This window comes from Exophiala oligosperma (genome assembly GCF_000835515.1).
Source record: "Exophiala oligosperma strain CBS 72588 unplaced genomic scaffold supercont1.4, whole genome shotgun sequence".
NCBI lineage: Eukaryota > Fungi > Ascomycota > Eurotiomycetes > Chaetothyriales > Herpotrichiellaceae > Exophiala > Exophiala oligosperma.
Window position 1 is genome coordinate 873,366 of NW_015622821.1, and position 13,686 is coordinate 887,051.

Below are 13,686 nucleotides of genomic sequence, written 5' to 3' on the forward strand. Positions count from 1 at the left end.
AGGACGCCGAGTCCGCTTGTAAGCAGGTCGCCTAATCAAATATAACGACTGAACGTCTCTTCTCTATTTGGAACCATATATGAGGCCTCAATTTTATGTAAGAACCTGCGGAGAAACGGAGTATGTAAGCTTCGTAATGTCCTTTTGACACTCACTTGACTGGATTGCACCAGACAGGTGTACTTGTACAATTCTTTTTGTGCATACGTCTTTAGATTTGAATAGTAGCAGTCGAAAGGCGAGGAGAACTTCGACATGAAACGATGGTGCACGAGTACTAGAGCTCGTCGAAGTAATTCTTGCGATTGAATCTCGGCAACATGAAGTCCGTACTCCATGCTCGACTCAAAGATACACGACAAAAGTAGTGCACAAGATGTCCAGGTGTAGTTGAGTTTTGCGAGTTTTGGTCGAGTCACCCGCAAATGATGACCTCGTAGCCTACTGTCGTGGGTGGCATCGTATCCGTGAAGAGTGTCCCGTAAATGGATCAGAGGTAAGCATATGTCATCCTTGATGTTTGTATGGTCCACCGAGCGTTGAAGGGTAGAATTCTTCCGAACCCAGATGCTCAATGATGATTGATCACTACACATAATGTTTGTCGCTTACTTCGGTGAAAGCCAAAAGTGCTGTGCCACAGTCTTGTTCGAGAGGCAGAGAGAATGGAGGATAGAAGCGCTTATTCTCGCGTTTCTAAGAAAAGCCACATGATTTAAAAGTGGCGGTGCAATCCAATATCTCACGTTGTAGAGCGACCACGTAGACCTTGAGTCCAGTGACTGAGAGAGAGGAGGAGCTGTTGATGGAAGGAGAGGAAAACGAAAGGAAAGGAAGTGAATCCCGGCTTGCGTGGTGGCTTGGAAGTTGGTGGTGTAGCAAATTGCACCCACCACCGTCACTTTGTGATATCGGCAGTCAGGTGGTCGCATGAAGCACGTCGACCGCCATCAACTGTGTTCCTCGTTGAACTCGACGCACAAGCCCCCTCCGTTCGTACTCGGTGCCTCCCGGGGATTCTACGAGAGTAACGCAGCATTCGAGATGGGACTTTCGCTCGTACGGCTATGCTATCCTGATGCCTGCGGGCCAACCAACTCTTTGGGACCGGGATCCATGCTTCTCTTGGGGTTGGACGTTCTCAAAACAGCTTAACATGGTCACCCAGCTTGCACTGGCAGCACCTGCAGGCTGCTCGTTCCGTACAAGCTCTTCGTCTAGGCTCCTACGCTCGGGTTCGCTTAGATGGGGCAATTCCCGTTTCGCCAACTACATACCTCGTCAGAACTCCTTACCAACGAGTCCATGCCATCCGACAGCTTTTCTCTTCTCCCGCTAACGGAGGGCTGCAGTAGTCGCAGCTTGATGGTCTGGGCACAGGGCTAAACCCAAGCGAGGATGTCATTGTCCGTCTGGATTAGGGATGGATGAGGGGGTTGCCATATATTGGACAGGTTTTGGCGAGATCCGTGTGTGAATTGGGCAGCTTCGGTGCTCCGTAATTTTAGCCTGATCGCCCAGAAAGTGACCGGGCTTCATCATCTGCCACGTGTGATCCCTTCCCAAGCTTTTCACATCCCGGGCGCTTACCGGCGTGGGACGAAGATGGTCGTGGCCGGGAACATCATTCCAATCTGATTTTTGTGTGCCCCTCCTCGTACGAGGCCGGTACTCATGTGGTTGTGGTTGAAGAGGCACCTCGCAAACAAACGATCCCTTCACCTTGACTTAGTGTACACACATCATTCGAACCCGAGACTGGTCCCAGCGAGCCCACGGAGTGAATCGGCTCTCCGGGTGGTCAACAACGGTGCCCCGAGTGCTGTACAGGGTGCGACTGTGGATACTCTAGGTATAAGGCTGTGCTAGCAGAGTCCTCGCTTTCGCACAAGGGGACAAGTTTCGAATCCAGACTCTTCGGTCTCCCCGAAAACTTCTCTGGTCTAAGCGGGGCGCCGCAAAATGCCCCAATCTCTGGTCTAACCAAATACGCATAAAGGAATATGGTCGAGAGATTCTTGACAGCGGGAGTGCGAAAATTGTCTGCTTGTTTAGTAGAGAAGGGGAAGGAGGAATGAGGAGTACATCGCTAAGGCTGGTCTGTGGAACATGCCGTAACTGTCCAAAAAGATTTTTTCTACGCCGTCATTATTGTGTTCTGTGTGTCCTATGGAACCTGTTCACTCTGTACTGAGTGCCGGGTCCCGTGAAGGCATAACAAATTCAGTGTCAGCGTCACGCCGTGATCGCAGTGTATCCATAGCTTTCCAACGCCATATTTCCCTCCCTCATCTGAGAACGACTACAATGGGGGTATCCAATTCGCTTTTATGCCAACATGTTGCTTGACGTTCAAATTTTCAGTCCTGATATTCCCGCCCGCGAGATTGAGCTCCTCTGCCCGCAGAGATTAAGTGATTTCTTCGGTTGATCGAGGCGTAAGAATGGTCAGCGTCAAGCTAGAGCATTCAGACACACCAATGTCATTTGGTAATACGATCAAAAATGGCGAAATCGTGAATTTGCAATGGTGCGAGGTATATCTGAGTTTCACCTCTGCATTCGAATCCATGAGAGCATGCGGTCCAGGGTGGGATCCTCATCAATCCAGTATCCTTTCCGACGATCAGCATTGCGTAAATCACCGACCACATGCTCGTCTGTGATGTCGTTGAGTTCCTGGAAAGACATGTTCGTTAGCGTGGAGATTCTTTTCCATGTGGTGCTGATCACTTCCTCGTTGGTAAAAAGTACGGGGAGTCGAGAGAGATTAGCGAGAATATTGGCATTTCCAGAGATCTTGAACCTGTCAAGCAGACACTACAAACCAACTTACCTGACGCAGTCGTTGATCAATTGCTCGGAGACTGTTGACATGCCGTGGACCGGGTTTTTCGCCTCGCAGCAATTGTATCCGCATCTGAACCCATCTCATGGCAGCAGATGCACGCAGATAAATCTTGTGCGCCTGGAATCTTCTGGTGCAGGCATCAAGAATAATTCTACGTAGCAGTTAGACACAACTCTGGGATACAGCGTGCTAGGTATACCTCTGCATGGTGGCTTTGGTGACTTCGGACTCGTCCACCTGTCCAGCTTGCAGACCGATGTTTCCCGGGTTGAAATGAGTGGCTAGGATAGCCTGTGACTCGGCCGCACTCTGCCTGAGCACTACATACCCGTCGAGGTAGTATGAATGCCGGTCGGGAGGGTGTGCCTCGTTGCGTGTAATGAGTGATGAGATGTGAATCTGTAGCGTCCGAAAATCATTCATCACTTCGAGGATCCGCATCGCGCGGGCTTCGTTTCCTGCCACCGACAACTTAGTATCAGTGACCCAGGACACAAGTATCTCGCGCAGTCGTCGTTACATACTTCCATCCGCCATTGTCTCGATGGCTTCCGATCTACCAGGAAGAACTTGTGGCTGAAACAGACAAGGTATCGTCGCTTGTGATCTGCAGGCAGGCTGGAAATTCCCCAGAGAGGCAATGTGGTCGCGGATCTTTGCCCTGATCTCAATATCAACTGGATGCTTGTGATAGTCTTGGAGATGGGAAATCTCTCGAGGCGGCGGTCGAAGCATGCTTAAGAAGAATCACGGCTCATAAGTGTCTCACGGACAACGATGGTGCTAGATGGAAAGAGTGCAGAAGGGGCATGGAACAAAGACACGAGTAGATAAGGAGTCAATGTCGTGGCTTTGCTTCCACCTGACCAGTCACTGCCTTGAAGAAGGCCTTGAAGAGATGGGCCCGGGCCGTAGCGTCAGAAATGGCAGGGAGGAGGATGTCCAGCTGTATGAAAGGGTGACGAAAGACATACGCTCGACGGTGAAGCTGGAGGCAAGTCTGGCAGCACTAGGCAAGGGCAGTATCGTGAGACAGAAAAAGGTCAAGGCTAGCAACACCAGACCCGACACGGCTTGGGTAGTTGCGGCATGACCATTGGGCATCGCCTCAACGAGAGACGTGACGGTAATAATGCAGCTATGGCGGTGGATCAAATTTCGAGGCTCTGCTGGGCTGCTGGAGAGATGTGAACCGCTCAGCGGATCAGCAAGCCACCACCACCATCACCGCATTGACTGCCTTGGGGGATACGGAGGACTGAAGCAGAAGCACGAGAACGAGAAAGGGTCGGCCACCGTCGACGGCGGACTCCTGTTGGACGCGGAAGCACGACGTTAGCATGCAGGAGATGTCATGGGCACCGACATGGGCAAACCAGGGACGAATAGTGGGAATGTGTGCAAATGTCTGTACATAGAGAGTTGAATAGTGGGAATGAATTGCATCGGGAAAGCGTTGGAGACTCGGCCCTGCGTCTGGCCAATCACACCATCTCCCCGTCTGCATTAGTCTATACTCAAAAAAGGGACGAGCTTCGCGCTTGGCCGGAAGCAGAAAGCTGAAAGGTCAGGGCGATGCGAAGACGGTGTGAAGGCGTGTAGCTGACCATCATCTCGTGCCCTCCCGATGCCTCTACTGGCTCCAGCGTTGTATTTCCATCCACTTCGCTTCTGCATGGGCACCGACATGTTGACGAAAAGGTCTACTCGCTTGTATTGACACGGAGATCAGTGGCCTTGAATCTGCTCTGCTTACGGAGTACACGATCCTCCAGCTCCAGGTGCATCTGTTGTTCCATTTGCGCTTTTCCCTCCAGCCTCAGCCAACAGCCACAGAACTCTGACAAGCCAACGGCCTTCGGACTTCTGGCCCTGGCTGTGTCATGCTCAGGAACCAAGCAATGACGGTATGGACCAGGCCAGTAGCGGAAGTTGTAAGCCCATCTTTCCCCTGCAGTAACGTGCTCGGCTCACATGTTGCAGAAAAGTTATCCTTTCCATAATTCTAACGTGCACCGTGGCTCTCCACAGACATCATCCCGTATCAGCTGCACTAGTGTGCTGAGCCTTCTCCTGCCAATAGACTCCGCAACGCCCATTTTTACACCAAGCTCCAGATCAATAGCTGAGTTGTAAACAGATCCCTGTCCAGCGTGGTCGTCGAGGTATATGATCCAGTGTGGCCTGGGGGCCGATCTGTTGGTACAACGCCTTTTCTTGGCGTACACCCCATCATTCAGAAGCCGACTTCAGTCCCGTTCTGCAATAGCTTGGAGACGTTCCTCGATCTCATCTTCGCTTAGTGTCCTGAACTCTGGATCGGTGCCTTCACTTCCATCGGCCTTGGGTCCACCAACGATGCCAATCTCCAATTCGCCCTTCTTGAAATCAACACTCAAGACAGTGCTGAGGGTGCTGATGCCCAGCTCAACCACCTCTTCCCAGCCGCCAGGGGCATGATCCTTGTTCTTCAGCTTCTTCTCCAGATGATTAAGCGCCTCTTGCTGTTTAGGCCCGGATGCTGTGGCTTTGTAACCGACATAGTAGCCTGCGGGATCACATTTGTAAAGCTGGGGGCCGAATTCATCGTCGACTGAAACGAGGGTTATCGCAATTCCTAGAGGTCTCATGTACGCCTATGGGGCATTAGCTACCTGATCGAGTAGTCGCTTTCTGAAAGGCTTGCTTACTCTTTGTGTATAAACTTGGTTGATGTTGGCCAGCCGCTTCGCTAGGACGTCGCAGGGCATTTCGTAGCCATTCTTGTACCTGAACTGTGCAGCCTCTCCTCTTGCTCGATCAGTAGATGCACGAGCGTCCGCTATCGAACCAGTCATCACGCATCCGACCGAGGGCGAGATTTTGAACACATGGGACACGGAGGACGGATCGATTAATTTGTCCTGTGACCAACTTCGTCAGCATAGTTACGAACGTATTGGATCAAGGTTGGATCCTTACAGGGACTTTCTTCTGTGATATGACCACGGCACAGTTCTTGCCTCGTACTCCCACGGAAGTGATATTGGCTGCTGTGATTGCTTTGAAGGCATATTCTGTTCATGATAGTAAGCATCCTTCTGTTGATGAACCCTTATGAGAGCAGTCGACGATGGAAGGGCGCAGGGGGTTTTCGGTGAAGATCGATAAAGAGCATCAATGGATAACGGATTCGAGTCTGAGCAGGACGTACCGACTTGATATAATCGACCCTGATCTGAGAAGATGGTGATGTGTCGATCATAACCCGCGCTGCCTAAAGATACGAAGTGGTCAGCTCGGTGTGTCCGACACAGCTAAAAGGGACATTGAGACGAACCAGACATCTTGGACCTCTTTCAACCGAGGTAAATCGTACAATTATGTAGCTGAAGCTCGTCCAAGGAGGCCTTGAAGGATGATGTTTGACTCAAAAACAACAGAGGGTCGAGAATCACTTCGCAGGATATGCACGTAACGGGTGTCGTTGGTTCTTTTGAAGAGTGTTCGTTCATTCAACGCGCAAACTGCGCGGCCTTGGACCTGACTAGGCTCACCAATGATAAACGTCAGCATAGTATTCTGCGCCACCTGAGCCACCTGAGCCACCTGAGCCACAGCAACTTTTTTTCCCCATACGACACCGGACTTTTCACGCCAGTGAGCCTGAACTTTTGAACACTACGATTTGGAAATTAGAGGTCTGTTGGACAAGATTTGTACACACACAAAGAGTGTGGTAGCGACTATCTGTCAAGCAACAGAATTAGCTTCGCAAAAATGCAACAGCCAGTGGTCCCAGCCTGGAAGAAACTGGGCTTAAAGCTCAAGCATTCACAAGAAAGCTCTGAGCCTCCGATCAAGATGAATGGCAACGGCGTCGGCTCTCTTGAACATGCTCAAGAAAGTCTGCTTGAGCAACCTCGAAAGAAAAGAAAATTTTCGCCGATTCGCGAAGAATCCACAAAGAGCGAATCGACAAATGGAGCCATTCAGTCAAGCTTCAAAAGCCCAAAGCCACAGAACAAGAAACTGAAAAAGAAAGTGTCATTCTCTCTTGATGCACCACCCGACCTTGTAACCAGCACATCTTCACCCAGCCAAAAGATAGCCGACGTGGAGAAATCGCCCGCGACAAAGCAAAAGAAGGAGAAGAGGCCGCGAAAAGATTCTTCTCGCGCTCGACAAGCCTCAGCTCCAAGAATCAATCCAGCTTTGGAATATCTGAGTCAGTATCATACCTCTCGACCGACCTGGAAATTCAACAAAACAAGAGAAATATGGATCTTGAAACACGCATTGTCGGAGGAGGATGTACCTAGAGACTACGATGTTGCTCTAGCAAGGTATCTACATGGGTTAAAAGGCATCGGTGCTAGGGAAAGGCTCGAAAATACTTGTCTCGAGACACTACGCGCGCGATCAGACGATGAAGGCATAAGCAGTCAAACCACAGCAGATCGTGATTTCCAGAAACGATTCAGAGACATGCTTCAGGCATCAGAAGATGGTAGTTTCGATGATCAGAACGAACATCTTCGACAGTGGATTCAGCAGCGACCACGCCCCCAGCTCTTGCTTGACAGCCTGGGTTCCGATGCCAGAGCCGAAGGAGAAAAGCCCAAACCAAAGAAGAGGAAAAATAGAACAGTGGTGGTCGAGTATGACAGCTCGAGTTCTAGCTCGAGCAGCGACAGCGACAATGAGAGCGAGAGCGAGAGCGATAGTGAGAATGAAAGCGACAGTGGCAAAGAGGCAGACAGGGTTGAGGATTCAACTTCAAGTAGTGGCAGTGACAGCAGTGATGAGTCCACGAGTAGCTCTGATAGCGAATAAACAAGACCGAGCACGTGGGATATTTTTGGTTCCAACAGAATAATTTGGAAGTCCTAGTCAACAACCAAGCTTCAAGAACACGATAGTTCCCAATATTGTCATGACCGCTTGCAAATATGCCGTAATGGTGATTGCGTAGAGTAATCCACGTGGCTGGGGTCACGGACGAGATGGCTGGGCAGACTGCCGCTTTCGTAGAGACGAAGAACAAGCCATGTATCACCAGTGGTGAGAAATCCTATATCCTGTCCGTAGCATTAGTATTAACATTACGGAGTATGCTGAGCATAGTTGAAAGCAAAGAGGCGAGTGCTTTTCAAAGACTTGGTGCACTGTTCGAGGCTTTGCCGTGCATAAACGGGATGAAGTCATTGACAGGAACAATATATATCCGACTCTAACCAAATTGATATCTAGTATGCCACACTAGCCTGGACTTCCACATCGCCTTACCTTACTCCAAAGGGCCTTGTTCCGCAGCAACAGCAGACTAACGCTTTAAGTACTAGCGAACTATCCAATCGCCCGAAGCAGTCGTCATTCGTCACCTGCGCTGCAGGCTGCCACCCAACTCCTCAATCTGTCGACTCTTCCTCTTCATCATTCGCATCAACAAACAGTTCCATCTTTCTATTTCCTTCTTCATTATCCACTGGTTGGCATCATGAAGTCTGGTCTTGTTGTCGCAGCCACCCTGCTGGGTGCTGCCAATGCTGGCATGCACCGCATGAAGCTCCAAAAGGTGCCGTTGGAGGAGCAGCTCAGCGCTGCCAACATTGGTGACCACATGCGAGCTCTCCGACACAAGTACACTCAGAAGATCATGGGAGGTCCTTCTGAAGACATCTTTAGAGAGACCTCGATCCATCCCGATGGTCCTCACGATGTCCCTGTGGAGAACTTTTTGAATGCTCAATGTAAGCATGCTATCTCGGTCTTTGGATGCCAGGTTAACCGTCAGCAGATTTCAGCACCATTGCACTGGGAACCCCGCCTCAAGAGTTCAAGGTTGTCCTCGATACCGGATCTTCCAATCTCTGGGTCCCCAGCCAATCTTGTGGCTCGATTGCCTGTTATCTCCACCAGAAATATGATTCCTCAGCGTCCTCTACATACAAGAAGAACGGATCAGACTTTGGCATCCGCTATGGATCCGGCGAGGTGGCTGGCTTCATCTCCCAAGATGTTCTACGCATCGGTGACTTGAAGATTAAGGACCAACTCTTTGGTGAGGCCACTAGCGAGCCTGGATTGGCCTTCGCTTTTGGCAGATTCGATGGTATTTTGGGTCTCGGATACGACACCATTTCTGTCAACCACATCCCCCCACCGTTCTATAACATGATCGACCAGAAGTTGCTCGACGAACCTGTCTTCGCTTTCTACCTAGGCAACACTGATGATGGCACTGAGTCAGAGGCTACCTTTGGCGGCATTGACAAGAGCCACTACACCGGCAAGATGGTTAAGATCCCACTCCGCCGCAAGGCTTACTGGGAGGTCAACCTTGACTCCATCAGCTTTGGCAAGGAGACTGCTGATCTCGACAACACCGGAGTCATCCTCGACACTGGTACTTCCCTGATTGCCCTTCCCACAACCCTCGCGGAGCTGCTCAACCGCGAACTTGGGGCCAAGAAGGGATTCAACGGACAATATACCGTAGAGTGCGACAAGCGTGACTCTCTTCCAGACATCAGCTTTACTCTCAGCGGCTACAACTTCTCCATTACGGCCTACGATTACATCCTTGAAGTCCAAGGTTCTTGCATCAGCAGCTTCATGGGCATGGACTTCCCAGCTCCTACTGGGCCATTGGCTATCCTCGGTGACAGGTAAGTCCTTCTCTTTCCCTCATCTGTATCCGATCCCGATACTGATTCTCTGTAGCTTCCTGCGCAAGTGGTACAGTGTGTACGATCTGGGCAATAATGCTGTTGCCTTGGCACAGGCCAAGTAAGCGGTGACGTTTTGCGATACATCGATTCTGCAAGCCCAAAGTGGTATTTCGGCGTTGGCCACAATCCGTCATTAATCCTCCTTGTATTATCAATCTCCGTCAATTCTGTTTCCTTGGAAGTATATAGGAAATAGTCCTCCTGGCGATGGAAAACTTGCTTCAAGGCTCTCCCAGGGGTAGATCTGGAATGGTCGGCCAAAATACAATCTGTTGTTCTCATGACTCCTCATGCCCTCATCGTCTTGATTATTCACGCATTTTAGATTCATTATGGCAGTTGGTGTGACGTGGTTCGATGGGAGGGGGGTGAGTCTCGTGACCGTGGGTAGCTTCTTTGTGTGGTGACAGCCACATTGAGCGGGCTAGTGATTTTGTCTTGGACTGGGAAGGCCGGAGTACGGATAGCTGAGGTAAGGTGTACCTAGAGCAACTTGACTGACCTACTGTACAGTAGTTGACTTATCCTGCAGTACCTCGTACTGTATGTAGGTGCAGTACTCGTACAAAGTGGTCCCATTGAGTCTGGACTGGCCACTGTTAAGTCGTAGACGCATAAAGAAGACCGTCCATCCCGCACGAAATCCACATGGCTTTGTTGGAGCAAGCACCGCATAGCAAAAGCCTCAGCCACTAAACTACATTACTGCATCTACTTGCTGCATACCTATCTTGCTTTCCTTATATTATTATTATTGCTCACCCTCCTGGTACTCGTACAACGTAAATATCGCGTCGCATTCTCTGGATTCCTGATCTCCAGACTTCCATCTCCAGATCCAGGGCCAAGTGTGGCGCTTCAACTGCGAGAGTGTCCTCCCACCGCTCAAGTTACATACCTAGTGCTCTGCCAACGATCTTTCCCCTCCTCACCTTTGCTCGACCATAGCGCAGCTCCCTTGCATTGAGCTCCTCCATTATCCATCCGATCCCTTCGCTTCCCCTCACGAACAAACAATTCCCTCCGCGCGTTACTCATTGCCCTGCTGGCCGCTCTGCCACACAGGTTTCCTACTGCCGGTTCCCTCAGACCTTGACTGCGCTTCCGGCTACATGCTTTGGTCAATGTACCTAACACTAACATCTCGTCCGGCATGCTCTTACGACTCCCTAAAAACCTCCATTACCCGCTCACCATCACAAAAGTCGAGAAACGGGTAGGAGAGTACCTCGCTCGCAACGATGACCTATTCCTCTACTCCTACACGGCCAAAGTCAAAGAAGGCACTCGCTATGGTGACGAAGAGCAAGAGGTGGAGAGGAAGCTTGTCACACATTTCCCCAGCACCCTTGAAGGTACGATCAAGGGATGGCGAGTGTGGGAAGGCGATGTTTTGACCCATCCGTATGTATCGCGTCAAATTACTAGAGTTGATCGCTAATGCGCCGCGCAGCGTGGACATCTGTGAAATTGAAGAGGAGTGTCCACATGAGGTGCAATTCCAGGGCATGTGTACCAACTGCGGAAAAGATATGACCACGTAAGTGCTGTGAGATCCAAACATGTACGAGATCCCACCTGAACAGCTTCTAGTGTTCAAGCAGGTAGCGACACAAGCGACACTGACCGCGCGCCCATCCGCATGGCCCACGACACACAACATCTGACCATCAGTAAGGAAGAAGCAAGTAAAATAGATGAAGAGGCAAAGCGCCGTCTATTGTCCTCTCGGAAGCTCTCACTTGTGGTGGATCTCGACCAGACAATTATTCACGCTGCCGTCGATCCCACTATAGCAGAATGGATGAAAGATCCAGAAAACCCCAACTACGATGCAGTCAAGGACGTTCGCTCATTTCAGCTTGTCGACGACGGACCAGGCATGCGGGGTTGCTGGTACTATATCAAGCTAAGGCCCGGGCTGGAAGACTTTCTACAACATATCGCTCGGCTATATGAGCTGCACATCTATACCATGGGTACGCGGCAGTATGCGCAACAGATTGCCAATATAGTCGACCCGGACCGAACGTACTTCGGCGACCGAATCTTGAGTCGAGACGAGAGTGGCAGCATGGTTGCAAAGAATCTTGAAAGATTGTTTCCGGTAGACACAAAAATGGTTGTCATTATCGACGATAGAGGAGACGTGTGGAAATGGAGTGCCAACCTAGTCAGAGTCACCCCGTTTGATTTCTTTGTGGGTATTGGTGATATCAATTCCAGCTTCCTGCCCAGGAAACAGGAAATCCAGAGCACGCCGAAGGTGGAGAATAGATTGCCGACCGAGGACGGTGGCGCAGATAACGACGAAAATCAGCCCGACCAATCTAATGGATTTGCCGAAGACGGAACCTCCAGTATTCAGGAGGGAACCTCAGCGCTGGAACAGTTCATGGCCATGAGTGGCGGTGATGACCCAACAGTTCGTGAAATGCAGACCAAGGGACAAGAAGAGATCATTCATTCGCAGCTCGAAGACAAACCCCTCCTCAAGATGCAGTTGGAACAGGATGAGAAAGATGAGGCAGAAGCAGCCGCCGCCAATGGCGAACTTGCGGCGCCTCAATCTACCGAATCCGACTCTAGTGAATCATCGGAGTCATCAGAAGGGGGTTCGGGAGCATCGAAACACAAAGCGCGTCACAGCATTCTGAAGAACGATGATGAGGAGCTTATCCACCTCGAGTCAAGTCTGACGAAACTCCATTCGGCCTTTTTTGCAGAATATGATCGCAAGCGGTTAGGTGGAAAGGGTGGACGTGTAGCTGAGCTTACCGGAAAGCGAAAGGCACCCCTTCCTCCTACCGATGACGACCACAGTAATGCAGTGGATCTGATGTTCGTGCCTGACATCAAAAAAGTCATGCCTTCCATGAAGATGAGAGTCTTCTCCAACGTCACCATTGTGTTCAGTGGTGTGCTCCCTCTTGGGACCGACATTCAGACTGCTGATATCAGCACCTGGGCAAAGACCTTTGGCGCCAAAATTACCGACAGAATCTCCCGTGATGTCACCCATGTCGTCGCTGCACGTCCGGGCACTGCGAAAGTCAAGCATGCCGTCAAACGCGGCATCAAGGTGGTGGGCACGGCTTGGCTGATTGATTCGATGCAGCAGTGGCGCAAGCTTGATGAAAGGCCATATTTACTCGAGGGTGCTGGAAAACAGCGTCATGAAACTTCTAGCGACCTCGGTGACCTTCTGGAGAGGTCCAACGTCGGTGCCAGCGATTTTCTTCTCAGTTCGTCCGAGGGCGAGTCTACCGGCTTAGACACCGAGGACGACCAGCCGGTAAGGAAAAAGCTCAAGTTGGATGTCGGTAATGGTGAATCGCCTGAGGACAGAGAGTATGAGGAAATGATTGACGACGGTAGTCCAATTACCATCAATCAAGATGAATGGGCAGATATTGATGCCGAACTGAAGGAATTCATGGGCAGCGACGCCGAAAGTGAAAGTGATACCGATTCGGTCAGTTCTGCCTTGAGTTTCCGAGAACGCCGCTCCATGAAGCGAAGACGGGACGAAGGCGATGAAGAAGTCGATGCAGACCATTCATCAACGGTCAAGAAAAATGGAACAGGGAGTGCTTTGAAGACGGTTGCGAACGCCAGTAGTGAACGCGATACGAACAGCACCAACACTCCCAATACCGAACTAAGAGAAGAACAGATCAAGGAAGAACAAAGACAGGTCGAGGAAGCTCAACAACGAGAAGAAGAAGACCAGGAAGACTCGGACGACGAGTTGGCTCGAGAGCTGGAGCGAGAGCTTGAGGAGGCTGATGCAGAGGAGGAGGAAAGGCCAAAAGAGACCGAGGAATGATCGACGTGGAGCAGTGCATTTGGTACAAGGACAAGTTTGGATTCTTTTGACTGGAGTTTTGGGCGAGTTGAAAGTCATCAGTGAGCATAGCAAAGCGTTGGGACAAGCGATGCTCATTCCACGGTTTCAGGATATTACCATGACACAACAACACATTGCATATTATTTCAGGGTACAATCAACCCATGAGAGATGTACGAGGACCTGGACAATGCCATACATTTTTAGCGTGGCATGGCTTTTTTGGACTACGAGATACCACTGGATACGCAAAACAGTCAACATCTACCTAT

At 50.5% G+C, this 13,686-nt stretch overlaps 5 protein-coding genes across 5 annotated transcripts; 3 read left to right on the top strand and 2 right to left on the bottom strand.

Annotated features, from left to right (window-relative positions):
* Positions 1-2,153: 2,153 nt before the first annotated feature.
* PV06_04449 (uncharacterized protein) lies at positions 2,154-4,023 on the bottom strand. The gene is made up of 4 exons (XM_016405347.1): positions 3,376-4,023; positions 3,051-3,309; positions 2,837-3,002; positions 2,154-2,679 (listed from the first exon to the last, which is right to left on the bottom strand). The coding sequence occupies exons 1-4, from the start codon at positions 3,584-3,586 to the stop codon at positions 2,551-2,553; spliced, it is 765 nt and encodes a 254-aa protein (XP_016263553.1). The 5' UTR covers positions 3,587-4,023; the 3' UTR covers positions 2,154-2,550.
* Positions 4,024-4,268: 245 nt separating this feature from the next.
* On the bottom strand, positions 4,269-6,340 carry PV06_04450 (uncharacterized protein). Its single transcript, XM_016405348.1, has 5 exons — positions 6,171-6,340; positions 6,045-6,107; positions 5,813-5,907; positions 5,542-5,754; positions 4,269-5,487 (listed from the first exon to the last, which is right to left on the bottom strand). Exons 1-5 carry the CDS (start codon positions 6,175-6,177, stop codon positions 5,101-5,103), a joined length of 765 nt encoding a protein of 254 aa, XP_016263554.1. The 5' UTR covers positions 6,178-6,340; the 3' UTR covers positions 4,269-5,100.
* A 184-nt stretch (positions 6,341-6,524) lies between these two features.
* PV06_04451 (uncharacterized protein) lies at positions 6,525-7,699 on the top strand. The gene has a single exon (XM_016405349.1). The coding sequence runs from the start codon at positions 6,611-6,613 to the stop codon at positions 7,664-7,666; it is 1,056 nt and encodes a 351-aa protein (XP_016263555.1). The 5' UTR covers positions 6,525-6,610; the 3' UTR covers positions 7,667-7,699.
* A 631-nt stretch (positions 7,700-8,330) lies between these two features.
* PV06_04452 (vacuolar protease A) lies at positions 8,331-9,626 on the top strand (the record flags this gene model as incomplete). The annotated part of the gene is made up of 3 exons (XM_016405350.1): positions 8,331-8,583; positions 8,631-9,501; positions 9,557-9,626. The coding sequence occupies 3 exons, from the start codon at positions 8,331-8,333 to the stop codon at positions 9,624-9,626; spliced, it is 1,194 nt and encodes a 397-aa protein (XP_016263556.1).
* Positions 9,627-11,206: 1,580 nt separating this feature from the next.
* Positions 11,207-13,393, top strand: PV06_04453 (uncharacterized protein; the record flags this gene model as incomplete). Its single annotated transcript, XM_016405351.1, has 1 exon — positions 11,207-13,393. The coding sequence occupies one exon, from the start codon at positions 11,207-11,209 to the stop codon at positions 13,391-13,393; it is 2,187 nt and encodes a 728-aa protein (XP_016263557.1).
* Between the last annotated feature and the right edge of the window lie 293 nt (positions 13,394-13,686).

Coding starts and splice junctions, on each gene's coding strand:
- PV06_04450 (XM_016405348.1), bottom strand. Junction 5,908..6,044: donor GGGTCGATTATATCAAGTCG/GTACGTCCTGCT, acceptor TATCATGAACAG/AATATGCCTTCAAAGCAATC. Junction 5,488..5,541: donor ACCAAGTTTATACACAAAGA/GTAAGCAAGCCT, acceptor AATGCCCCATAG/GCGTACATGAGACCTCTAGG.
- PV06_04451 (XM_016405349.1), top strand. CDS start 6,611: ATGCAACAGCCAGTGGTCCCAGCCTGGAAGAAACTGGGCTTAAAGCTC.
- PV06_04449 (XM_016405347.1), bottom strand. CDS start 3,586: ATGCTTCGACCGCCGCCTCGAGAGATTTCCCATCTCCAAGACTATCAC. Junction 3,310..3,375: donor CGAGACAATGGCGGATGGAA/GTATGTAACGAC, acceptor TGTCGGTGGCAG/GAAACGAAGCCCGCGCGATG. Junction 2,680..2,836: donor TTGATCAACGACTGCGTCAG/GTAAGTTGGTTT, acceptor ATGTCTTTCCAG/GAACTCAACGACATCACAGA.